General features: G+C 33.3%; 1 protein-coding gene across 1 annotated transcript in view; it reads left to right on the forward strand.

Moving 5' to 3' along the window:
• The first annotated feature begins 2,946 nt into the window (after positions 1 to 2,946).
• Positions 2,947 to 27,037, forward strand: part of LOC143252513 (sterol O-acyltransferase 1-like) — a 31,408-nt gene continuing 7,317 nt past the window's right edge. Inside the window, 8 exon segments of the mRNA XM_076504760.1 lie at positions 2,947 to 3,306; positions 9,369 to 9,445; positions 13,091 to 13,236; positions 16,623 to 16,682; positions 18,578 to 18,685; positions 19,141 to 19,292; positions 20,429 to 20,556; positions 21,353 to 21,428. Coding sequence (XP_076360875.1) covers positions 3,093 to 3,306; positions 9,369 to 9,445; positions 13,091 to 13,236; positions 16,623 to 16,682; positions 18,578 to 18,685; positions 19,141 to 19,292; positions 20,429 to 20,556; positions 21,353 to 21,428 — 961 coding nt within the window. The 5' untranslated portion in view covers positions 2,947 to 3,092.

Consider the following 27,037-nt stretch of genomic DNA (forward strand, 5'->3'; position numbering starts at 1 on the left):
TCAGCTGCAGTCTTTACTAAAGTATTGAACATTGAATGAGTGTTGTTATACCAATAGCTTATTATAGTTGTAGCAGCATTTGCCTCTTTCTGCTGCTTTTCTTGCACCTGCTGAGTAATTAATCAGAATTACCACTTTACTGTTCAGTAAAGTATATAAACTACTGATTTATCCAGCGCTTCGTGAGCTATCAGCTGGGATCAACAGCCTTGTTCCCTTATTATTTAACAAAGTACAAAGAATTGACTCTTCAGGAAATCGTCATAGTACAACCAAAGCCGATGCTTCGCTTATCTCATCGAAGACAATATCTAGATGATGGCATGATGCGCTAAGGTTGCAGCAAGTAAACTAAGGGAGGACCAGGATAGTTCTTCTCGTTCATTGGAAGCCAGTGTGATTGCACCACAATGCTGGAACTTGTGGGTGACTGGTTAGGCTTGGGTTCAGTGTGGTGAAGTTATCTGAGCAAGGTGGTCTATTTCAGGAGAAACCACAAAAACTCTCACTAAAAGCTTGTTCTTTTCCAACGATTAGCTTGAAGTTACTACTTAGTATCTGTTCACGACAGAAGCTGCCTTAGTTATAGCAAAGAGATCCCTCAAACCTAGATGATGTTTCATTATCTCACAAGTAATTTCTTCAACAAACTTATTCATGGGTATATTTCATGATTTTCTGCAGCCGTTGAAGTGTAAGATTCATTATACATATGGCACAGATCATCATGTAAGCGGCCAGGATCTTGATATGAGGCTCCTTTTCTGACTTTGAATTGGCCCAAAAACATTTAATTCTTCACTAGCTCGAAATATTAGTACAACTTCGCTATATATGTATCCCACTACTCTTGCTGTTCCTTATCCAAAAGCACGTTGGAATCCAGGAATGGAACATTTAAACTTAGAGTATCGAACTGGACTATCTGATTTTAAGTCCAGCCACTCAAAGAAATTACATATTTTAATTTTTTCAGAAAATGGTCCAGGTGTTCCTATGCTCCATCTTTGAACATAAGGGGCGAAATCTGCTTATGTTCATCCATGAAGACCTGTGATGATGACCACAGTCTCTCTCTTTGTGTTCTCAGCCAAAACCTAGCTTAAAATCTGCCACTGTTATCGGTATGGAAAGTAGATGGATCTAGGAAATTCATTCTTTAACGAACAAGTATTCCACGGTTTAAGGTTGAGCTGGGTAATTAGGCAATGAATTGATATACTCGATTACTTATGAGCATCAATGATATTAGTTAGCCATGTAAACTAAACTTATTAATAAAAAAATGTGTTTCTAATAAGTACTGTTTTCGATTACCCCAACAATTTGTTAATTGACATCATGAATAAATCCATTGTCAATAAATAAATAAATCGAAATTAGGTGTTTTTTATAACTAGCATTTTCAATTATCGTAGTAACTAGTTAGTCAAAACTACGTGATTCAAAGGAGTCAGTATAATTCCCGTTTGTCCTAAATTTACTACTCCTGTGTTTGTTAAACAAAGCTACAAAGGCTATCTGTTATTATCACTACTTTAAACTCTTGACTAAAAGGAAGGCAACTGGCTAGTAGCATCTATTGTCAACCTTTTCTTTTTTGTACATACATGATTTAAGCAACATTATACTAATCAATGAATTGAATGTAATTGACTAATATGGTAATTTATTTTTCAATTAGGAAATACCACTGATCTAACTTGGGTGGTACAATAATGAATTGCTCTTGGAAGCTCATCTTGAAACTCTAGGTTTCCTCTCAATCTGTTGCTACCCTGATAAGATACCTTTTAGCTTGGAGAGAATAATTTTCTCCTCATGATTTACAGTCTTTTCAGTTGATGCACACTATATCACCTTCCAGTGAAATAAACTGACTGACTAAATTCATTCATCAGAAGCACACCAATCCATTCTTGTTTGGTCTTAGGTAATTATGCCAAAGGCTTAGGATGTGTTCCTAAATTATAGTAAAACCTCAGTATTTATAATTTATACGATATATGAAAAAATATATAATCCGATCATGTCTAGACCTACAATTTACATCATATAACCAACCTGTTATACAAATATAGACACTTTTAACAATAAAAATGGAAATATATTCTTTCGATCACAGAGTATCTAACTATAGTAATAGTTAGCTAAGGCATTCGACTCACTATTTGCTGGTCACAAGTTCAAATCCAACCACCAATTATGCTTGTTATTTCAGCCACGAAGGTGTTATAATGTGATGATAGACCTCACTATTCATTGGTAAAAGATTAGTTTAAGAGTTGGAGTGTGTGATTGTTGACTAGCTGCTTTTCTTTTCGATTATTGCTTCTAAATTGGGACTTCTAGCGCAAATAGTCCTCAAGTAGTTTTGTGTGACATTATAAAAGCAACCCCGTCGCACCAAACATGCTCGCCTTTTCAGCCGTGGAGGCCTTATAAAGGTGACGGTCAATCCACTATTCGTTGATAAAAGAGTAGCCCAAGAGTTGGCGGTGGGTGGTGATGACTAGCTGCTTTCCCCTAGTCTTACACTAGATTAGGGACGGCTAAGGTAGATAGCTCTCATGTAGCTTTGCGCGAAGTTAAAAAACAAACAAATACAAAGGCAAATACACTGGCGTTAGAAACATTAATTTAAAAAGCATCAGAAGTCGAATAATGTAAAGCATCTTCAAGTTCTTTTAATATTAGTTCAGAGTCTTCATTTATTTTCCATCACAAGCTGATTTATAAAGTATTATAAATGGTTTGAGAAAAAAAGCTATTATTAGTACAGTTTTGTGGTTATCAATCCGTCCTCGATAATTTATATAATATTAACTCCCAAAATTAGTTTAATGGTATTTTAAATTTATTGTTGTATACTCTCTATATTATTGATTTAAGTCACTTTTTCTCTTGTTTTTCTATACTGTAGCGCCTCATCCGGTGACATGTGATAGAGAATAACTAAAGTTATCGTGCTATAATATACAACTAGAGGTTATCAAACGTTTGAAGTAGGAGGTTATGTGTTTGTTTACTTTATTTAGTTCGTAACAAGTTTTACAGGTACTTTGAACAAGTGCAAATATTAATCGTAAGAAATGTCTGAGTTGGACAATGATGGACTGAATGTGAAAAATGTTCAAGCTTCATCTTGTACAGAAAAAGATGATAACTCTGGAATTGAAAGTAAAGTCAGCCAAGTGGAAGGTGTCGAACCAGTCGACAAACGAGAATTTAATTCCCAGAAGATACTTGCATCATCAGTATCGTCATTTCAGGTTTCAAATTCAAACCTTCACTTTCCAATAAATGGTATTATTATTGAATTCTTTAACTAGATTTAATTTTCTTCTATTTTTAATTATAGGATTTTGAGCCATCTTACTTCAAGTTAATATTAATTTACTGTCATTACGAGGTTGGTAATAATATTAAATATTTAAAGTGAGAAGTAGTAGTAGTAGTAGTACAATTTATCAGCTCTAGTACTGGTAACACTATAGCTGACTATGAAAGACACTAACATAATATTACCCATTATTAGTATTGAACTGTTACAGAATTATACATGCATGAAACTTGTCATTGTTGAAATTCACTATTCATCAGTTACATTGTTGATTGTTTGAGAATATATTGTACAACTTCTGATGAATTGCATTGGCAAAGTTTGGGTTAATTTAAATTAATTACATGTATGTTTGAATTTTTAAAGTTTAATTAACTGTAGGAGAGAAAATTAATCTAGAACTGAGAGTATATGGCTCTCTTTTTATATTGTGTAAAAATGAATCTTGAATATATTTTTTTTATGAGATGTAAAACTATATAATACTGTATTATATATATGCAGATTTGCATAATCTTTGGAATTTGCTATTTTATAGACTGTAAGGTCAATAAACAGTGCTTTAGTTATAAGACTAAAGCATCACCAGCAAGAACTGTTACTGGTTTTTCTTTCTCTCTCTCTCTCTCTTTTTCAGAAAGTCATTGATAGGACATCAGTTATCAAATGTAATATCTTGCTGTCGTTTTCTTCATAACATTAATATTTCAGAACAACATGGGACATATTTGTCTATTTTGGCTGTTCTATCTTTTAAAAAAAATTAAATAATCAAAAAATAGAAATAAGTATTAAAGCCAATCTTTATCTTTCACATACTTGTCAAGCTTTTTCATAAAGTTACTTAAATTTACTGCCTCTATAATATCCAAAGACCATCCACCCTGTTAAAACTGCTTGAGCTTAAGGTAACTTATACCTTACCAAAGCTTGTACTTTTGTCTCCTAGACCCGCTGTTAAATATGAGAATGATGCATTAACACTATTAGTTCTCTTTACAATATTAAACACCTCAATCAGATTCCTTCAACTCTTCTTTTTTACAAGAGAAAACATTTTGAGAGATTCCAGACTCTCCTTATACGACAACTCCTCCATCCCAGGTAGCATTCTAGTAACCCTTCTCTGAACCCTTTCCAACAATTTGATGCTTTTCCTAAGGTAAGGAATCCCAAGACTGAACACATTAATCCATATGTGGCCTAACCAATGACCTATGAAATGAAATTATAACTTCTTTACACTTGTATTAGTATTTCTGTAGATACAATCTAAAATACTGTTTGCTGTACCACTAGCAATAGCACATTGCCTGGATGACTTTAAGAGACTGATCAGCTATCACAAGATCCCTTTCCTTCATACACTGTTAAGGTTATTCCCATTCAAATTATTCCTATAAATATACTGTGTTATTTGTCTCTGGTATTCTTTCTGAATTTCAGTCTCTGCTCGTTAAATCTACTGTGGAATTAGTAAAGTCAATTGCTTTATTGTCCCGACATTAAAGTATATTTGTTGTTTTTCTTTTCTTAAGAGTTTTAAACAGGAGTGAATTTAGCAAAGGACATTTTCAAGGTAACACAGCAAATGAACAACAGAGTACTGCACTGTGATAACACATGAACAACAGAGTACTGCAACTGTGAAAACGTAACGTACGAACAACAGAGTACTGCAACTGTGAAAACGTAACGTACGAACAACAGAGTACTGCAACTGTGAAAACGTAACGTACGAACAACAGAGTACTGCAACTGTGAAAACGTAACGTACGAACAACAGAGTACTGCAACTGTGAAAACGTAACGTACGAACAACAGAGTACTGCAACTGTGAAAACGTAACGTACGAACAACAGAGTACTGCAACTGTGAAAACGTAACGTACGAACAACAGAGTACTGCAACTGTGAAAACGTAACGCATCTAACAACAGAGTACTGCAACTGTGAAAACGTAACGCACGAACAACAGAGTACTGCAACTGTGAAAACGTAACGCACGCAACAACAGAGTACTGCAACTGTGAAAACGTAACGCACGAACAACAGAGCACTGCAACTGTGAAAACGTAACGTACGAACAACAGAGTACTGCAACTGTGAAAACGTAACGTACGAACAACAGAGTACTGCAACTGTGAAAACGTAACGTACGAACAACAGAGTACTGGAACTGTGAAAACGTAACGTACGAACAACAGAGTACTGCAACTGTGAAAACGTAACGTACGAACAACAGAGTACTGCAACTGTGATAACGTAACGTACGAACAACAGAGTACTGTAAAGTGCATTTTCAATGTGTAATAGTTTATCTTTGTGTTTGGTTTCATGTACTAGCCATTGCATGTTACTGGTATATTATAGATTATGAACTGTACAATGCATATTTATTCATAATATTTTAGTGTATAATTTTGACATAGAAAAGTAAAATTGTCAGAAAAGCTATATAGAATAATGAATAGAAAATAATTGAGAAAGGCACAAGGTATGCCTTTATCTTATGAAAATAATTTTTGCATTGAACTGAGTTTGTAAACACTAAAAGTGTAATTTAGATAACTGTTTCTTTGAAATATATAAACCTGTTTATCTTATCAACTTGTTTGTGTATATGTTTATAATACTTTTTTTGTTAAGTTTCTTTTTAAATATCTTTAGTTCATCTGTTAAACTATATTTGATAATTATATCTTTACCTTTTATAATCTTAGAGGTTATGTAACTGAAGCTAATTCTCTTTATATTTGAAGACTGTTTGAAAATAAATGTAGTTCAAAATAACACATGCTGACAGTGTATATGTATTCAGTAATCTTGTGTTATCTGTGTTGTTTTGTTCAGATAATCACATGAGCCTTGAGTATTATGAAAACTGTGATAACTTTATTTACAAGTTTTATGCTGCTGGTCAACTTGTGTATTATTTATTGTTTTTTTCTGTTCAATTAACTTACAAGTTCAAAGAGGCTGTGAGCCCTAATTAGTTTCTTTTTTTTTTTTATAAGAGTTAATAACATAAACACCTGGACTGCAACTATATCTTTCAAATTTGAGTTGGCCTGTTGAGTACTGGTGTTGGGTGAAATCACTTGTACACACTCACTATGGCAGGTTTAGTTTGTTGACATGTTTTTTCTACATTCATTTGTAAGTTCTCATATGTTTGTTTGCCCATGATTGAATTTACAGATATGCTTAACATTGAATGTTCATCAGAATATATGCATATCCTGTGTAATATTTAAACCTGCTGAGCTCATAGTTTGTACAAGATCACTGTTGACCTCGTATGATGACCTTGGTTAGTATGTTGTATGTAAAACCTGATGTAGAGTCAGAGAACATAACAGAAAAATTTCTAATACATTTCTTCTTCCTCAATTTTCAATGTTTTTTCATTTTTGTAAGATTTAGAGAACTGATTATTCCATCATGATCACATGATTTTATGTATGTGTAATATAAATTTACTTTTTTTAATTTTCATAACATGTATACATGCTTTATTGAAATTGAATTTACGAAGTAAAACTTGTGCATCTCTGTATGTTGTGTTGCATGTACATGGTATTTTTAATATGTTATCATGGTAATGGGTTTTCCTAATAAGATGTAACATGCAATACTGGGGAGTGGAATAACTGTATAGTTGTTCAATTTAAAACAGTGTGATTTCTATCTGATACCCTGAAACAAGCCTTAATTAAGTGGTATCAATTGTTTTTAGAATCTTTTCTTACCACTAACCATACAACTGTACAATAATTTGTGCTCCAACACATTTCTTTCTATTAAAAAACAATTTTTAAAATGTTTGAAAACACCATTTTAATTATTAAATTATATTTTTTGTATCTGTATGAAAAAAACGATATGTATTCAACAAATTTTGTGTTAGTGTGATGTGTTTAACTAAGTAATGTTGTAGATAATATAAGTATTCATTAACTTTAGTTTCTTACATTGACTTATCTGTGGCATTTGACTCCATTTGTGATAAAAAGGTCAAGGTAAGCTAAACATTTGGGATTATTTTCAGGAAGGAGTGTGATTACATTGTCTTAATGATTGTGTGTATCATATCATTATAATTTGATGATGAATAATGGTACTTTTTTTTTCCTACAAAGAATTACAATAATGTTTAATCTACCCCATGCAGTTCTATTTGTGTATGTAGTGGTATTTTCTCATTGCTTAGAAAGGTTTTATATTTATCAGTTATATATACATTAAGTAATGTGAAAATGTACAACTGTCCATGGTCATTTAACTTCTTAAACCTCAAAATACAAGGACTTTCAATAAAAAAAAAACAGTAAATTATATTTTACATTTATATAAAACAAGTTTTTATATTTATTAATTTTACAAATTTATTCCTAACATAAATTTTTAAGAAAAATATAATTTATTTTTTGTACACTTCTGTTCTTAGTAAACACATACAACTATTTCTTACCAATACTTCACAGTGAGGCACATATTTTACTAACTTGTTATAGGATTACAGGTTTTGTTCAAAAAATTGTATATATTTATATTATAAATGGATCACTAATTTTCCGTATTAAATACTTTGTTATTGTTGTTTGCTGCTTACGAGTTTCATTCACCCCTGTGAAGGTTAAGCAAAAGTGAAGAAACAATTTTATACCAGGAAGGTACACGTACTCAGAGTGTACAGGCTCTAATTTACATTTATTTGTTTCTTTTGCTTAAAAACAAATCTTTAATGTGTTTAAGCTAAAGTAATGTTGGTGTAGTAGATGTAAAAATATAAAGAAAGAAACTGTGAGATAAATGAGTAAATTCATGTGTGTGCACTTCTAGATTTTGATTTATTTTAGTTTATAAATTATATTTTTTGATGCATTTCCCAATTTGCCAAAATGAATTGGAAACTTTTCATAAGAAGCAACATCTTTTTATATGTTAGTTAGAACTTTTGCAAAACTTTAAAATGAAAGATAAAATTAATTTACTGAAATATTGGAAAATAAAATCTAGATAAATACATTTTGCCACCTTTTGTTTTTACTCATGATAAAATATGATATATCTTTAAGTCAAGTGCATTTTACTGTTTGAAGATTGTGTTTCCATGTAACATTACAGTTGATTCAGTTTTGTTGGTTAATTTGTAGGTAATTATTCTGTCTCATGCAAAAAAAATTGTTTTATGTATAATACATACAAGATACTGTAATACTAAATCTCCAAATTGTGGGTGGGAAATTGGCAGAAAATATACTTGACTATTTTTGTTTGGTTTTATTCTAATTTTTGAATTATATAAAAATTGTGTATCCATTTCACTAAATTGGGGTCATGTGGTTTTAGTCACTTTATCTGTAATATTTTTTTCAGCATTAATCATATTTGTAGTTAACTAGGTTTGTTTCATATAAGGTTTAATATGCCACTGTTTTTTTTTATTAAGCATAAAATGTAGGTATAAATACATTGCCGATTGAAGAGATGTAAAAATCATACCATACTACTATACTGTTTTCATCAAAGAGTTTTTGTTGTATGGATTATTAGTTTACGAGAACTTTAAGATAGTGGCTAATCTTAACATATACTGGGTCATTTTTATTATTTGCACATGTACATTTATACTTTGGTCAGAGCAAGTGTCAGATTTAGTTATTGCAACAGCTGACTTTGTAAGTTCAGTACAATTATATAGATACATATATTATAATATCAAATCTGTGTCCCTGCTCTTAATGTACATATCTTTAGTTAGTAGGTAATATGTATGTGTAAAAATTCTTAGTTTGCTCTGAAGAAGAAAAGTCCACGTTTTTGAAAGTGCTCAGGCCATTGGGTTTTAATTATTTTGCATATAAAATGGTTCAAGGCCAGTGATATAGGAAGTGAGATCTAATGTACATGTAATTTATTGGGTATGTTTCAAAAACTGTTAGATTTTGATTTGAAGTTACCATTTTGTACATGTATCTATAAGAAAAATTACAGTGTGGTTTTATTGTATGTATTGTAAGGTTTCCCTAACAATGTGAACATGGATAGTAAACTACTTCAACAATTAACCCTCAAGAAAGTTAAGGAAAATGCTCAGGTATGTATAATATATCTATTGTCAGGATGGGAATTTTTCTGAGTTTATTTAACCCTCATACACACGGTGGGGGTCAAAAATGGGCCCACTTGTGTTTAAGTTGTTATAGAAATATTAAAGGTGTGACTTTCTGGCCTAAAAATGTACCTAATTTAATCTATACTAATAACATACTATACTAATACGTTTAACATGTATTTTATGCAAATGGGGTATTACACCCCTTGTCTAATGTCGAAATTCACGTTTTCCACATTGGGGGTCATTTTTGATCCCCGTTTAAAAAACTCAATTACATGTCTGGTAAACAATCAAATAATATATTGATATGAAATTTTGTGTTCTAGAACACTCTATAAATGTTCTCGAGCATTCTAGAATATTCTTATCTACGTTGCATAGAGAGCCCTCAATCGATGATGAATCAGGAAAACCTGAAATAATATCATACTATAACTCCACCAAAGGAGGAGTCGATACACTAGACCAAATAGTTAGATTCTTTTCCACAAAAAGAAAGACCAGAAGGTGGCCAATGGCACTATTTTATAACATTCTTGATGCTGTCGCATACAATGCTTACCTTCTCTATCGCCATCCAGAATTCGCATCAAAGTACCAAAAAAGAGCAAGACGTGAATTTCTGAAGTTGCTTACTGATGAATTACTGCCTGAAAAAGATACAAATGAAGTGATTCCTCCAAAAAGACAAAAAGTTGCTGAAGAGAACGTTAGGAAATGGTGTCAAATATGCGCACGTGATTCAAGGAAAAAAACCTTTTCAAAGTGTATCAAATGTAGTAAAATGGCTTGCAATGACTATAAAGTTACCCAGAGTGTATGCATAAATTGTATAGAATAAATATTTTGTCCAAATTTATACTTTGCTTATATGAAAATAAATTTTTTTTAAATATTTTTGGTGGGGGTCAAAAATGACCCCCAGTGTGGGCAACATAATTTTTTTGAGTGTGTGTACTAGGGTTAAAGAATCAGGGTTTTTTTATTTCTTAAAATACCAATAAGAAGAAAGTGAATTTATGAATGTATATAAATTGTATTTAAATACACAGGTTTAGTAGACATATCAGCATTGCTTTAGATTGCAGTCTTTGCTTAAGATGGTTTGATTTAGGAGTTAAACAAGGTTTTGTACACACACACACACTGCTTAATGAAATAAAAGTGGTATCCTTTCATTATAAAGTACAAAACATGTTTCTTTTAGGTTTAATAATATGTTTAGTATTTAATATTTGAATTAGCCAGCTAGTTTGTGAATCAGAATTTGATCTTTTTGTTTGTAGTGAAGAAGAAGAGAGAATTTTAAACCATGAATTTTGATTGTAAATATGTTCCTAGTTGTTATGAACTTGTGAAAGTGTGTATAAACTTTATAACATTCGTAAAGACATGTTTTCACCATTTGTACTTCAATAGTGCAACCTAGTTGACAAAAAAAAAAGTTGCTTGTGAAATGGATCCTGCTTATCTGAATGAGAGTAATGGTGTAACTTTGTACTTGAACTCTCAGAATGCATTTGGTAAAGTGCTATATGAAAAGTGTGGGGATTAGTTAGTCAATTATGTAGAAGATAGCAGAGGGTTGTTATAAATGTAATTCAGTATTTATGTTTAATAGAAAGCTTAATAGGTATTCAAATACGAACTGGTTTTACAATTTTGTTTTTATTTATATTTATATATTTAATAGTTGTAGTTCAAATGATGGGTTAGTTGAGATGGATCTGTAGGTCCCTTGTCCCTAAATGTTGCATTACAAAAATAGAAATAACTATGTGCATTTATTTATATATCATTTGTAAAATTCCTGTGGTTAATTGAACTGTTCTAAGAACTTCAATAGTTCAAAAAACAATTATTTATCCAACACAACATTTCATGAACCATTTTTATGCTGTTAATTAATTGTTCTAGGAAGAAAAAAATAAGTTATTTGTTGATGTATTTATTGTTTACAGTATTAGTTTCCATAAAATATTTTGTAATTTTAATTTTTCTCAATCTGAGGAAAATTAATAATTAGTCACGAGCACAACAGTTTGTTATTATATTGTTCAAATTCATAGACCTGTGTGAGAGACTGTCTTACACCTAGTCTCTTGGTGATCCAAAATTGTGGTTAAAGATTTCTATCAATTTTTTTTTTCCACAGACTTCATGGCATCTTGTTATGTCACTGTTAGTACATATTTCAAAAAATCCTTTTATGTTACAAGTTACAGTTCATGTATCTTAATTTACATCACATGAAAAAAATCTTCAAAACATGTAATACGATCCATAATAATTATTGCTTAATGTTCTACAAATTACAGCTATTCTAAAGATATTTTAATGCTGACTTGCAATCACTTGAGAAACAAATATATTCACACATTGGAATTAGTATGTTACAAATGTACAAAAATAAAATTATATATAAAGTTTTAGTAAAAATTGGATACATATAGACAAAGTTTGTCATTAATTGGTATTTTAAGTAAAATAAAATAAAGTACAGAGTAATTGCACAATAACTTTATATATCATTTATGATGTTTCACATATTAAAGCACTAAAAATGTAAAATTACATCAAAAATATTTTTTTGCAGAAAAAGAAAGAAAAAATTATGTATAAAAAATGTTCTTGAGATATTTATTTTGACCATTTTCTTTAAGTGATTAAAAACAAATACACAAACCTCATTTTGTTTGGTTTTATGTGTAAGACACTCTAGTTATCATTAATGACTTTGTAAGGCATGACACTTTGAATAACTTTGTTCACATGTGCTATGTTTGGTTGTAATAATATTTAGTCTGTTGATAAGGCATTGCATTTTTGAACATGGGGCATACATGTTTTACAGTACGAATAACAAGTTGTCTCAACTTGTGTAAAATGGTAGACACACACTGTTTTGAAACCTATTTACGTTGTTACAGATATAAACACTAAAAGTTAACAAGGCATTGGACTAGTAGGCCTAATATCACTGCACAAAAAAGTTTTTGCTTCTTGAACACTGTTGGGTGTTTTTTATAGATATTTGGCTGCTGATCACGAAAATCACATCCAGATTTGCCCATCACGCACCATTTAATCAAAATCTTCAGTTTCACCAGGACATTGCTACAATGGAAAAACGATATCTGGGCAACTGTCGTTCATCAATGCTTGCTGACTACTGTTGGATACTGCAACGTGATGCACTGGACATTGAATACAAACGAAAATCAGGAGCAAAACACTTTTAATTACGTTGAACTTAATAGCGTATTAGTAACATAAACGCAATTAAATACGTTATTGCCGGTAAGCAGTTAACTGTCTATTTCTCGGAGTTCCTACGTGATGAAGCAACACCAAAACTATATTTGTGCATACCCACCAGGTACCTGTCACAATCAGCAAAAACTTTTCAAAAAAATTGTTGTCCAGTGTATTTGATAAATCACAAACTGAAAAGGACAACTTTAGAGAAATGGGAGAAAAACAAAACTTTCAGTTATTGTGATTTAGTTTTGTTACAATTAATTTGTAAATAACTCTTACAGGTGTAGTGAATGCATTTTATTTTATTAATATTTAGCTCATAATGAAATTATAAATTTATACTTAAATTTTATTTGTTTTAAGCAATTAAGGAGCAATTTCATGGACCAAATAGACAACCAGTTGGCAGACTTAGTTGATGATTTTGTATCAGAAGTTCAAGGCCAGCTTCAAATGCCATCACTGTACACAAAATTTAATACCATTCAGGACTCTATGCACAAGAAAGGGTAAGATATTTGCTCAAGTATTATATTTTTTATTTATTGTAAACATGAGAGAAGAGAATATTTATAAAACTGAAATTTAACTGTAGTTAAGTACTTATGGAAATTAAGGGAAAAAATAAAAGAATGGGAAATCTTAGTGTAGATTTGTATGGTTTTATTGAGATTGAGGAATACAATTTAACTGTTTGTATGCTGATTTAGGAAAGTATTTGGAATCATAGTGTAGGAAGTTTCTTGATGATGAGAAACCCACTTGAAATAAAAATGTATCTGAGAATGGCTGGTTTGTTAACCTAGGAAGGTCACTGTTCTCAGCCATTCTGATATGCAGTGTAGAAAATTATTGCATCAGTATACTACCTGTATTTTATTGTTGTTTTAATAAATTTTAAAAACAAATATGAAATGCATTGAAGTTTTAAAGAAATGTAAAGTGAATTAGAGTTTAGGGAACACAAATATGTGTTATTCTTAAAAATAGTTAGCAATACAAACATTTTAAACTGTGCCATGTGAAACTCTGGGGATCTGCAAAGAGTCATTTGGGATTTCCCACAAATATAAAATGTTTTTTTTATTATTATTACTCAGCATTAACTCATCCATCTTGTTAATAAAAGTAATTAAGTTGTTCTGTGAAATATTTAATTTTGTACAGTTTAAATGTAAATAAATTTACATTTAAATTTGGATAATCAAATAGCATGATATTTTTGTATTTTATTTGTAATTTTACTTAAATAATGCTGTTACAAACTTGGCCACTTCCATCTAAGCAATGCTATGTGGGTAGTTTAAGGGCTGGAGTTTTACTGAGGAAGGAATGTAATAAGAGGGTACCATAGCTTTGTAAAGTTTGCAAACCAATGAAATAATTACTAATTATAAATACATTATCCTCAGAGAATGTAAATTCCCAAAATATCTAACATTTTACAGATAGTTACTAAAACTGCTAAAAATACAAAAATCTTGTCTGTTCAGCTTGAGGTGTTGATCTGATAATGATGTCACTTTGACCTATTTGCGAATAACTGGTGGAATCATTGTGTGTGGAATGAGCAGAAGGTAATTTAGGCCAGATTGATATTCTTTATAATAAAATTTCAGAAAACCACCAGATGTAAGGTTAAGACATCATTGTCAACATCTTCATCTCCGTACAGATGGTAACTAATCTGACTTTATTAGGTAAGGAATGTTAGTTTTTGTTTGCTGATTCTGTTGTATGAATGTCAAACAACATAATGAAATGAAACTTCACCTTAATTTTTCCTAATGTATTTGTTTGAATATCCATAAATTTTCAGTTAAGTAGCCTTGAAAAAGAAACCTAAAAAAAAAAGATGACTTTTTGGAAAGCTTGTAAAATGTGAAACGTTAAATGTTAGGTTAGTTTCTTGTATGTGAAGATTTTAAAAACTTTCTTTAAAGATACAAATTTTGGCAGTTTTTAAAAAGTGTTTTAACAAAATCATAATGGTTATGAATTGTGTTCCTTAATGATTAAATTTCAAAGCATATTAAATTTATTCTGGCAAGTTCAGGATTAATTGAATGTTAAGCCTTTTCTGACTGTGCTGAAGTTTCTTGTACCCTGTAATTAATATTTGATCTTAGTTTCTTGCAAAAATAAATTTTTGTTTTGTTTTTTTTTTTTACCTGTTTCAATGGAAATGAAAGATACTTTAGAAAGTTCTCTAATATCATTCACAGAGCTGGTTAATTATGTAAATCACTGTCATGTATTGGATGGAAGAAAGGTGGTTGTTATAAATGGAATTCAGTCAAACTGAATTAACATCAAGTGTTGGTACCTCAGGGCTCAGTGTTAGTACCTTTACTCTTTTTGATTTAGATCAATGAAATATACAATAGAAGGTACAATATGTTATCTGCTTTGCCAATAATGTTAATGTATAAGGGGGATGTTGCTGTCTTTGAAAAGGATTTTGTGATTAAGGTAAATAACTGACAGTTTACTTTTAATTACAATAAATACAAGTTAATGCACTTGGGATATCACAATTTGAAAAACAAGTATAATTTTGATGTGAATAAAGTTAACAGGTTCATGAAAATAAGGTATCTTGGTGATCTGGTATATTGTCTCTAAAGCCATTCAAACAGTGTGCTGTTGATAATAGCAGGAAAAATAGTATTTTAGGTTGTATCTACAGAAATATTGAATACAAGTCTACAGAAGTTATGATTTTAGTCATTGGCTTGGTCAAATTTGGGTTATTTTTTCACTCTTTGGCACTCCTTACTCATTGAATTGTTAGAAAGGTTTCAGAAGAGGGCTACTAGGATGATACCTAGGATAGAAAAGTTGTCATAAAAAGGTCAAGTTAAGATCTCTGAAATTATATTCTCTTGAAGAAAAAAAGATTAGAGGAAGTCTGTTTGAAGCATTTAAGATTATAAAGGAAATTTAGTGTTGAAGAAGAATGATTTATTGTACTTGATGGTAAGAATGGCTGGACTAGTAGACACAAATGTAAATTTTGGAAAGTCTGGAATCATATTCAGCTAAGACACTTATTTTTGTAACAGGGTAATTATCCTATGGAATGGGCTGCATTTAGTTAGTAGATGTACTTAATTTAAAGGAGTTTAGATGAATATTTGAATGACAAGAGTAGGTTTAAGTGTTTTATTTTCATTTTAAAGTTTACTTTGGTAAATTGGACAGCTTAGATGGACCAAAATGTACTTTATCCTTAAATTCTATACAATTATGTAAACTGTTTGACAGTATGCACCATGAACTTTTTTGTGGTTGTAGTATATACTGTGGCAAAAGTGACACCATAGTAATTCTTGATGACGAGAAACCCACTTGAAATAAAAATGTATCTCAGAATGGCTGGTATGGGTATTAACACTTATTGATAAGGAGAGAACAATGTTTTGACCTTTCTAGGACACCTTCAGGTTAAGAAAGAGAGAGTTTGCAATGCCCCCTACAATCCCATACCAATTTATATTCTCATCCTTGACATGTGTCTGGCAACAGTAACTTGCAAACTCTCTCTATTAACCTGAAGGTGACCTGGGAAGGTCAAAACATTGTTCTCTCCTTATCAATAAAAGTGTTAATACCCGTACCAGTCATTCTGAGATACATAACACCATAGTAATCAAATAATTGAACATAGTCATTTATTGGGACCATCAACTGACAGATTAGCAAATACTAATAATAGTACAGCTCACTCTGTTGATAGTGATAAAGTTGTGAGCTAGTCTTGAAATGGGAGTACTTTAAACGTTTTATTTAATAAAGTTTAATAGCTTTTGTTATTCATGGTACATTTTAGGTTTGGAAACTAAATTCACATGGGATATTTAAAAAACTGATATGTACTTTTTTTTTTTAACAGATCTGATAGAAGGAACAGTCTACCAGAGAAGCAGTTTGTTTTAAGGGATTCACTATTGACGTAAGTTATATAAGTGGATCCAGTGTATAATGTTTTACACCTCGAGCATAATATGTTGGTTTAGAAGTGAATTTATGAAGGTTTATTGAACTTGAACAGGCTCTGAATAATCTCCTACAGGTTTGTTTCTGTTCAGAAGGTGATTTATTTTTGTTGCAGTGTCATTGCTAAAAGCATTATTAATGCATCTTCCCAACTATGTAATAAAGGCAAACATTGATCATTGTTATATCCATGATGTGAAAAATGTGGATTTTTTTTTTTTTTTTTAAGTATTTTGGTAACAGTAATACTATTAAATGACCAGTTTTATTTAATTTCTTGGTTGTATGATGAAATAATTTGTTTTGAATGAGAAGCAAAATAACTTAAATGTTGTGCAAAAATGTGTTTAGAAGAGAACAGCTTAAATAGAAGATCATGATATAATAGGGATGTAGTTGCTTCTCAGCCTCGAGTCCTCTGTCAGAACAGTGGTAGGTCTATGAATTTACAACATTAAAATCAGGGGTTCGATTCCCCTCTGTGGACTCAACAGATAGCTCAATGTGATTTTTCTATAAAAAAAACACACATACAAACTCTTATCTGCAAAAAGTGTAACTCAGAGTTATGAACAACCTTACTAGAAAGATTAAATATATTTATTAAATTGTCTTATGTATTCAGTATAACTTTTATTTAAACTGATGTTCAATGTGACAATGTTTGAATTATGAATCACAAACTGCAAGTGAAATATTCATATTGTTGAAATGTGTATAAATAAATAGTAACATGTTTATTTTGGCAATAAAGACCTTTATTATTCAAATAATAATACTTTTATTTTTGACTTTGTTTTGCTGATGTGGCTTCATAGAACAAAGTTCGAACTTTTTTTAAACTTTATAACTTAAATTCCTTCCATATGCTATACAAGTTGTGAAAAATGACAAAGATATGTGTACTTTGAACTTTTAGTAAATTTGGGTCAATTATTTATCTGTGATAGTTATATATGGGGGCAGCATGGCTCAGTGGCTTCACCTTTAGACTTGTAGTCGGGTAGTTGTGAGTTTGACATTGGTCCTTGTTGTGTTGTTGACACTTTATCCACTTGTTCCTGTATGATGGAACTCTGGCTGTTAGTTGTGGATAAACTCTCAATGATTGACATGCTATTCCATGGGGAATGGGCTAATGTTATTGTCCGCTTATACCATTGTAGTTGGAGTTTAAAAGCACTGGCTTTAAAGCATGGCAAGGAATTTATTTTAATTTCTCTATGTTCCAAGAAGCAAATAACATCATTGAGGGTTCTAGTATTACAGTGATAGAATTGATAGGCATCAAAGTTGATAATATTTATTAGTAACTGTATTCACTTCACACAACACCTGTACACTTTTTATCAGTTTAATTTTATGCAGAACATGTTGTGAAGAGCTGTGTGAGAAACCCACTTGTCGAAATAAAAAAACAGCTTTAATAAATGTAACCAAATTTAACACTAGCCCTATTATGTGATTCACAAGACATAATGCTAAAGTACTTGAGTATCATACATAGCTACATTTACTTTATGTAGCTGGTGTCTATGAATGTCAATAGTAGGGTCTGGTTGCTTTTGTTCAACATATGAGATTATATGAGAACTACAGACAAGCAACACTTGTGATTCTCAAAGCATGGATGAATGATGGTAGACTGAGTTACTTTCACTCAAGAGAAAATGTAAACCTAGGATAAATGTAACTTTTTTTAATCAATTATTTACATTTTCATTATCCCTTATACAAATTTTCCAGCAAATATGTAAGTAGTCAAATAATTGCATACAAATGACCTAAAACCGTGGAAAGGGTTAATCAAGCCTTGTTACAATTAATGTGATTTTTTTTTTCTTGTTACAGAGAACTACTCCAAATCAACCATGTTCAAACTATTTACAATATTTTTGTTGCTTTGCTGTTAACACTATTCCTGAACACTTTACTATGTGATTTTGTGGACACTGGCAAGTAAGTTTGACATGTTTCTTATTCTATTAGAATATAAGAAACAAACATGAGAATTAAAAATGGGCATAAAGTAATAACCCATATTGAAAACTCTGCTCTAAGTTGTGGATATGAGTTTCAAACTTTATGGCATTAAAGAATGACTGAATATTGTCATAAATGTAGTGTTATCAAAATATGTTTATATTCATTGGAGAGAGCATTAGTGTATGAGTCATTATTCAAAACACACACGGCAGAAAAATTAATTCTTTACATTTAGAACAATTACTGTGTAATCTAATATGTATGTCATAGAAAGTTCTATTTCTTCGTTAAATACGGTGTTTAAACAAGAGATTGAAAACTGTGATTAACACTTGTGGTTCTTTGACAGATCAGATAATTTGTTCAAGTACCTTCTCCGGTTTTGTGGTATGAATCTCTTGTCTTGTATTTCTCATTATGTTTGTTAGGTTGAACTTGGACTTTGAAATGATGAAGTATGCTTTTGGTAAAAGCCAGGCTGTCCTGACAGTGTGGGTCCTGATGAAAATAAGTCTAATTCTCTTGGTATTTCCTGTCTTCCACTACTGGGCGCATAACAGGTGGCATTTTACTCACAAAAGTAAGAAAAGAGTCAGTTTGTTTCCTTAAGTGCTTACACATAAAATTCTGTATTTTAAAGCATGTTCAGTATTGTAGTAACCTATTGCACAGTGTTCAAATATCTGTTACCTGTGGCCTTTAAAGAGGAAATAGCAATATTACTGTCATGTTTTATCTGAGGACTTGTATTTTATTATATTGCATTTCTTTTGTTATTGTTTAAGAGATTCATTTTGCTGTGAAAGGAACTCACCTGTAAATGACTAACAAACAGAAATAATAAGCCAGTAAAACCAAGTCATTTCTAGTTGACCTTCAGGGTGTCTGAAAACTCTGGAACCATAGGCTCTTCAACAGATTCTCTAGAATGTGTTCCACAAGGTACCCTTGTAATTCAAAACAAATTTAGAGACAGAATTATTTGAACTGCAAAGTATATTTGTCAGTGGCATGTGCTTGTCATGAATTTGTTTCAGATGATTGTTGTCTCTGATCTTCCTTTTGTAAATTTGTGCCTCAAGCAGCCCTCAGAAAAAGAAGTCCATATCTTGGAAGGGGGAGTCATTGCTCTGAAATTAAGGAAATCTGTAAATCACCTGCAGTTTTAGACACCCTAGAGTAAGGAAGTGTTATTCAGCCAAGCTGTGAAATTAAGATATCTGTAAAACACCTACAGTTTTAGACACCCTAGAGTAAGGAAGTATCATTCAGCCAAGCTCTGAAATTAAGGAAATCTGTAAAACACCTATAGTTTTAGACACCCTATAACAGGAAAGTTTTGTATTTTAACTAACTGAAATGTTTTAGTTGACAGTGAATAGTTTTCCATCTGTTAGTTTGATGTCAGTTGTTTATCAGTAGTGCTCTTCACCATATCTGTTTCTTAGACTCTGAACTGATTAGTAATGTATGTCATTAACACAAACATGAGAATAAGAATAAATTAATAACTCTAACATTTTGTATGGTCAACACCTTAGATATAAGTGAAGGTTTTTAAAAGTTACTTTCAGGAAAAAGTCTTGAAAGATTATTATGAAAACCCAAAGGTTTTATCAGTTCGATATTTCTTAAATTAGTAATAGAAAACAGTGTCTTTGTTTAAAAGAAATTAAATCATTGTAATAACAACCTGAGTATTGTTTCTTATGGCAGGGATTGTAGACTACACATTCCTGATGTTGTATATAACCTATCTAGTCGGACTGATGTCTTTTCCTGTGTCTGTAATAATCAAGGATGAGATTCCTCCAGCTTCAGCTGTTATCATACTGTGTGAACAAGTAAGATGAAGTGAATACATTGGAAAATTTTAACACTGCCTTCACTCTGTAGTACAAAAAGGGTTTTCCAGTTCATAACAGATGGATGGTGTATAAAGATAAATCATTCAGATTTTTGATAGTGTTTGGTATTTTTTACTTTTCTGTGACAAGTGAATGTGTTACAGAATCTTCAAAACCATCTGGTTCTTGATGGACACATTTGCTAAGTTGATCCTATTGGGCCTTTGTTTATACGTTTATTTATTTTATTTTTTTTGAGATAATGGGGAAGGGTAGTAAACTGTTAAATTATAGACACATATGCAGCTAATCATAACCAAGAACTTTTTGAATTACTTATGAGTTCTTGGTAAATTTATTAATTTAAATTTGAAGTACACATTTCTTTAATGTTATGAGATTAGAAATAAGTTGATTTGGTCATTAAGTTTTTAGTTAATTATTAAGGTATATTTGTTGGTGTGTGTGTGTGTGTGTGTATTGGGAACTAGTGTTTGTATATTACTCTCCTGATCAGGATGGTTGAAAATATTACTCTGTGTGAATAATGGAAGTAAATTTGACTACAAAGCTAAGTAAAGCTACTGGAGTTATTGTGGAACACAGTTGTTTTGTAATTAACTTTACATATGAAATAGTATAGTTATTTTGGACAAGGAATATTCTGCATATTAAATGTTAGTTTTAAGTATAACAATCCAGTGTGGTGTGAAATACATATACAAGTGTCAATACTAAAAGTATCTTTTATTGCTAAGTGATTATTATTCATGAAAAAACATGTTTTTTGCAGGTTCGTCTTGTCATGAAAACTCATGCTTTTGTTCGAGAAAATATACCTAGAGCCAAACGTTATAAGCCTCACCAAGGTAAGTGGTATTGAATAAGTTTCTTTGGTTTAGAGTTTATGGAATATGAAGAGTTTTCAGTGAACCACAAAGTGTCCTGGCTTCAGCTTTTATTAATTGTGGAGTGGGGTTAAATTTATAATGGGGGCCAAATGTGAACTAAACATAAAATTATATGAAAGGACATCATTCACTTGGGGAAGCAACAACATTTCAGGGTGCATCTCCCCTGCCTTTTATCGCTAGTGTTAGTTCTGACTGTAAATATTTCTTCTTATCTTTTGGGTCTTTCTAAATTGAAATCTAAAAATATTAATCTCAAAGTAGGAAAAGATAAAAATAATGTGATGTCTTTATTTGCATATGGTTTTAATCTTTCTTTGGTGCAAAAATCTGGTGAGAATGTTTTGTTTTTTTTTAATTTTTTTAATTTTATTTGTTAATCTGAAATGTGTTGTAACTGAGAAACAAATTATGATGAAAAAGTTGTATTTGTTTTGATGGAAAATAAACTATGTTAAGAGATGCTTCAAGTATTGTTAGGTCATAAACTTCTCTCCCCTTGGTGTGGATTCCTGTACATGGTGAGGGGAACTCCCAGGGAAGGTTCTCTTCTTTCAGCTTATCTCCTCTGGGATCTAAACTTCCACCCATGTGTTTGCCATGGGGAGAAACATGTGAAGGGGAGTAGAGGATCCTGGTGGTTGAGGGGTCCAACCCTAACACACTACTTTGTCTTTGAATTTCTGTAGACAGGACAGCCTTGGGCTGGTGGCCTGCCTCCCTTGGGTCATTTGGCTAGTTCACTTGGGCTAGGGTCAATCAAGTACCAGTGTTGGATGTTCTCAACAGGTTTTGTGGACATTGTGTCTGATGCTGGTGTTTGGGTATAGTGCTCATGAAACCCTGGTGTGTCCTTGTTTAACATTGTAGCGTGTCCCCTTGTAGGGCTCCATGGTTGGTGGGGTCAGTGGGCACAAAAATTTCCTTTTTTTATTATGGATCCCCCAAATAAAAACTTAAATGGTGAAAAAACAGTCCACAGGTAAACAACTACATTTTGAAGATTCTGAGCAGCAATCTTCAACATCTGTAACACCTGTTGTACCTCATTTTCTTATCCTACATTCTCTTTCAGACAAATATTGCCCTTTAGGGCAAATATCTCCCTTTTTCATTCAGAAGGGACTAGAGGGACTTGCTGGCTATCCAAAGTCAGTAAAGAAGCTTCAATCTGGTGATGTATTGGTGGAAACATCACATCTCAACACAGTGAGCTCCTCTTGCATTCAAAGGCAATTGGGGTTATACCTATTGAGGTTACACCTCATGCTACTTTGAATTTATCACGAAGAGTTATTTTTGAGAGGGATTTGAAGAACATCCCTGAGTCACAGATTCTCGCTGGTTTCTCCACCTAAGGTGTTTCTGCAGTGAGGCATATCTCCACTCGCAAAGATGGGATTACAATTCTGACCAATGTCCTCATTGTTATATTTACATCACCATGTCCACTTGCCATCATTAAGGCAGGTTATCTTAATTGCAGGGTACGGCCATACATTCCAAACCCTCTCAGATATTTCCAGTGTCAGCCGTTTGGTCACTCGAAGACGTCACATCGTGGTTTCTTGACATGTGCTCATTGCGGTGGCAAGGACCATGATGCCTATGAGTGTGAAACGGACCCTCATTGCATCAATTACAATAGCTCTCTTCCTTCCTACTTTCGTTCGTGTCCTAAATGGTTGGAAGAAAGAGAAGTGCAGCGTTTGAAAATGATTCAAAACATTACTTATCCTGAGGCTTGAAAGTTGCTGTCCACCACTTTATCTTGGATGTATGCTGCTGCACTTCGTTCCACTACTACAGTGAGAGTGCAGAGAGATCTTTTTGTACCTCCAAAAGAATTGTACTCAAAACAAATGATAAGTCTTTTGACCTCCATGGTTTAAAAAGTTGATGAATCAACTTCAACACCCACCTCTGTCCCTTACATTCCAACAAATCTCAAGATCCACTTTCTTTGGTACTGGGTACAGACATTTCCTCGGGTACATCTTCTTCTTCCACCCCAAGATGCAAAACGATCATTTGTTCACATCCTTAGTCACTGGAATCCTCTTCCAACAGCAAAGACCTGCCCAATCGACCCAGGGCAAGATCCATGGAGGTCGATAGATCTCCCTTGAATAAAGACAGTAAAGAAAAAATATGTGGTTGTAAACAGAATTGTTCTCCATCCAATTCGCCTACACATAAGTAAAAATGGCCACCTTGATACAACGGAACTGTTAAGGTTTATGTTCTAACCTGGATGACATCAAAACTGATTGCTTCCTACTATCCTGTATGTCTTTCCTTAAAGGAAACATTTCTGAAACCTGCCAGTACAGTCACCTTTCGGCAGTTATCTTTGTACATAAATGACGGGTTGTGTGATGGGCGAGTGCATGGAGGGGTGGCACTGTTGGTTGACCAGCATGTGCCCACCCTGTCTTTGTCACTCGACACACCCTTGGAGGCCGTAGCCATCCATGTTTCCTTGGGTCGTACCATCACTGTTTGTTCTCTCTTCTTGTCGTCTGGAGAGACATATGATCAGTCAGACCTCAATGCTCTTATTGAACAGTTGTCTGCCTTTTTAATCCTGGGGGAGTTTAATGGGAAGTGCTGATATTGATAGGAGGCATTTATCTGTAGAGCATATGCTTTGTGATCACAACCTTTCTCTTTTCAGTACTGGTTCTTCTACTTATTTTCATGCACCTAGTAAGTCCTTTACTGCTATTGATTTCAATTTGCTCCCCTTCACTATTCTCCCATTTTTCATGGAGGGTTGACAATAATCCACAATGCAGTGATCATTTTCCTATGGTGGAAGTTGGATCACACAAACTGGCCCTTTTTCATTGATTTTGCAGAACTTGATCCTGCCATCAATAGACAACTGTGTGGCAGCAGTAAGTGACTGTATTATACAAGCAGCTGCTCAATGTATTCCTAAAACCTCAACACGTTTTCCATGATATTCTCGTCCATATTGGAATCTTGCCTGTCACATAGCACGGAAGGCTCATAAATGGTCTTGGGATACATTTTGTAGGTATTCCACACTCTCACACCTCATCGTTTTCCAGCAGGCTTGTGCATATGCTCAGTGGGTAGGATGTCAAAGCCAGAAGGAATCTTGGATTAAGTTCACAACCAGCATATCTTCTACCACCAGTTCCAAAGTCATATGGGACAAGATTCGAAAGGTCAGTGAGCAATATAATTCTATCCCCCTCTCTATTTTGCTCTCTGATGGCCAGGAAGTAGCTGATACCTGGAGCATCACCGATACTCTCAGTGAAAGTTTTTGTCAGGTATCTAACACTTCTACTTCTTCCTCCACCTTCTTCTCTGTCAAGACTCGGGGAGAGTAATCACCTCTTATTTTTTGAGCTGATTGTCTGTTTGACTATAATTGTCCCTTTACACTGGTAGAACTCAAACTGACCCTTCATCAGTCTGGCAGTACATCAGTTGGGCCTGATGATATACACTATGAAATGCTGCACCATCTATCTCCTGCTTCTCTTGCTATTTTTCTGATTGTTTTTAACCTGATATGGCAGGAGAATGTTTTTCCTGATTCCTGGTGCCAGGCTATTGTCCTGCCTTTCTCCAAGCCTGGGATGGATCCCAGAATTCCTTCAAACTACCATCCAGTTTCTTTGACAAGCTTCTCTGTAAGACCTTAGAGAGGATGGCTAATGCTCATCTTGTTTGGTTCCTCGAATCAAACAACCTCCTCTCACCCACCCAGTGTGGGTTCCTACGACAGTGCTCCACCATGGACCACCTGATTCAACTTGAAACGTCAATCAGAGAAGCCTTTCTCAAACAATATCACTATTCTTTGACATTGAGAAGGCTTATGATACAACATGGAGGTATGGCATTTTGCCAGACCTCCATATGTATGGGTTACATGACCATTTGCCCATTTTAACTAAAAATTTTTTAATAGACAGGAGATTCTGAGTTTGTGTGGGTTTGAAACTTTCCTGTTCTTTTTTACAGGAACTTGGAGTCCCTCAGGGCTGTATTTTGAGTGTCACACTTTTCAGTATAAAATTAATGCCATCACTGAACAACTCCCTCTTACTGTTCCAAACAGGCTCTATGTCGATGACTTTCACATTTCATGTTAGTCGTCGAACACAAGGTATATTGAACAGCAGCTACAGAATGCCCTTTATTATTTACTGAAGTGGACCACAGCAAATGGCTTTACCTTCTCTCTCTTTAAAACCGTTTGCATGCACTTTTGCCACCAATGGGTATTCACCCTGATCCTGAACTCTGTATTGGTGAAGTTATGCTGCCTGCGGTCTCTGAGACTAAGTTCTTGGGGCTTATCTTTGACCGTAAGCTAACCTTTATACCACACATCAAGCAGCTATGGGTCAAATGTACAAGAGCACTGAACATCCTCCGTATCCTCTCTTCCACCACTTGGGAGTAGATCGATGTTCTATGCTAAAGACATATCATGCTCTTATTTTAATGAAACTCAACTATGGATCATGGTCTATGGCTCTTTCAGACCATCAGCCTTAAAGATGCCAGACTCTTTTCATCATCAAGGATTTTGTCTCTGCACTGAGAATTTCTGCACTTCCCCAGTTCAGAGCTTATACACAGTCTCATGAACCTTCTTTGCACCACTGCCGTTTGCAACTGTCTTTACTGTATGCTTCAAAACTTCTTTTCTTACCAAAGCATCCCACCTGGTGTTGTGTTTTCCTTCCTCAATGGGCATTCCTTTTGAGACCAAACAGTCTGCCATTGTTCCTTTTGGCCTTCGTATCCAGGTGCAGTTTGATTAATTGAGTCTGTCCTTGGATAACATTGCTGTATCCACTGGTCAGCCCATCCCACCATGGCTTATTACAGTCCCCAAATGTGACCATTTTTAAAGTCATCTGAGAAAAGTAGACGCTTTTGATTGTAAATACTGTCTGCTATTTGCTGAACATCTTTCAAACCATCCTTCCATTCCTATTTATTCAGATGGTTTGAAAAAAGGGGACTGTGTGGGCTCTGCCATGGTTTGTTGTGGTTTGGGGGTTATGTGCAGAATCTCCTCTACAGCTTCTGTGTTCACTGCTAAACTCTATGCAATTTCTCTTGCCCTGGATCACATAGAAACTAAGCAGTACTCGAACTGCACGATTTATACTGACTCGCTTAGTTCTCTACTGGCCCTGGAATTGCTTCATGTTGGTTTACACCCTGTTCTCACCGATATTCAAAATTGACTGGCCCATTTCTCTTTAACATCTACTTCTATTCAGTTTTTCTGGATACTGGGCCACATTGGTATTTGTGGGAATGAGCTCGTCGACACCTCAGCTAAATCTATCTGCTCTGGCATTATCACAGCTGTGCTTGTCCCATACATGGACTATGGCCTTGTATTCAAGGCTTGGCTCCATGCTAACTAGCAGTCGACTTGGAGTGAGCAACGTGAAAACAAACTTTTCCAAATAAAACCCTATATTGGGCTTTGACCATCTTGCTTCCGTAATGATTGGAAAGAGGAAGTTGTTCTAACTAGACTATGCTTTGGTCAAAGTTTT

The sequence above is a fragment of the Tachypleus tridentatus genome, chromosome 6 (genome assembly GCF_004210375.1).
Source record: "Tachypleus tridentatus isolate NWPU-2018 chromosome 6, ASM421037v1, whole genome shotgun sequence".
Lineage (NCBI taxonomy): Eukaryota > Metazoa > Arthropoda > Merostomata > Xiphosura > Limulidae > Tachypleus > Tachypleus tridentatus.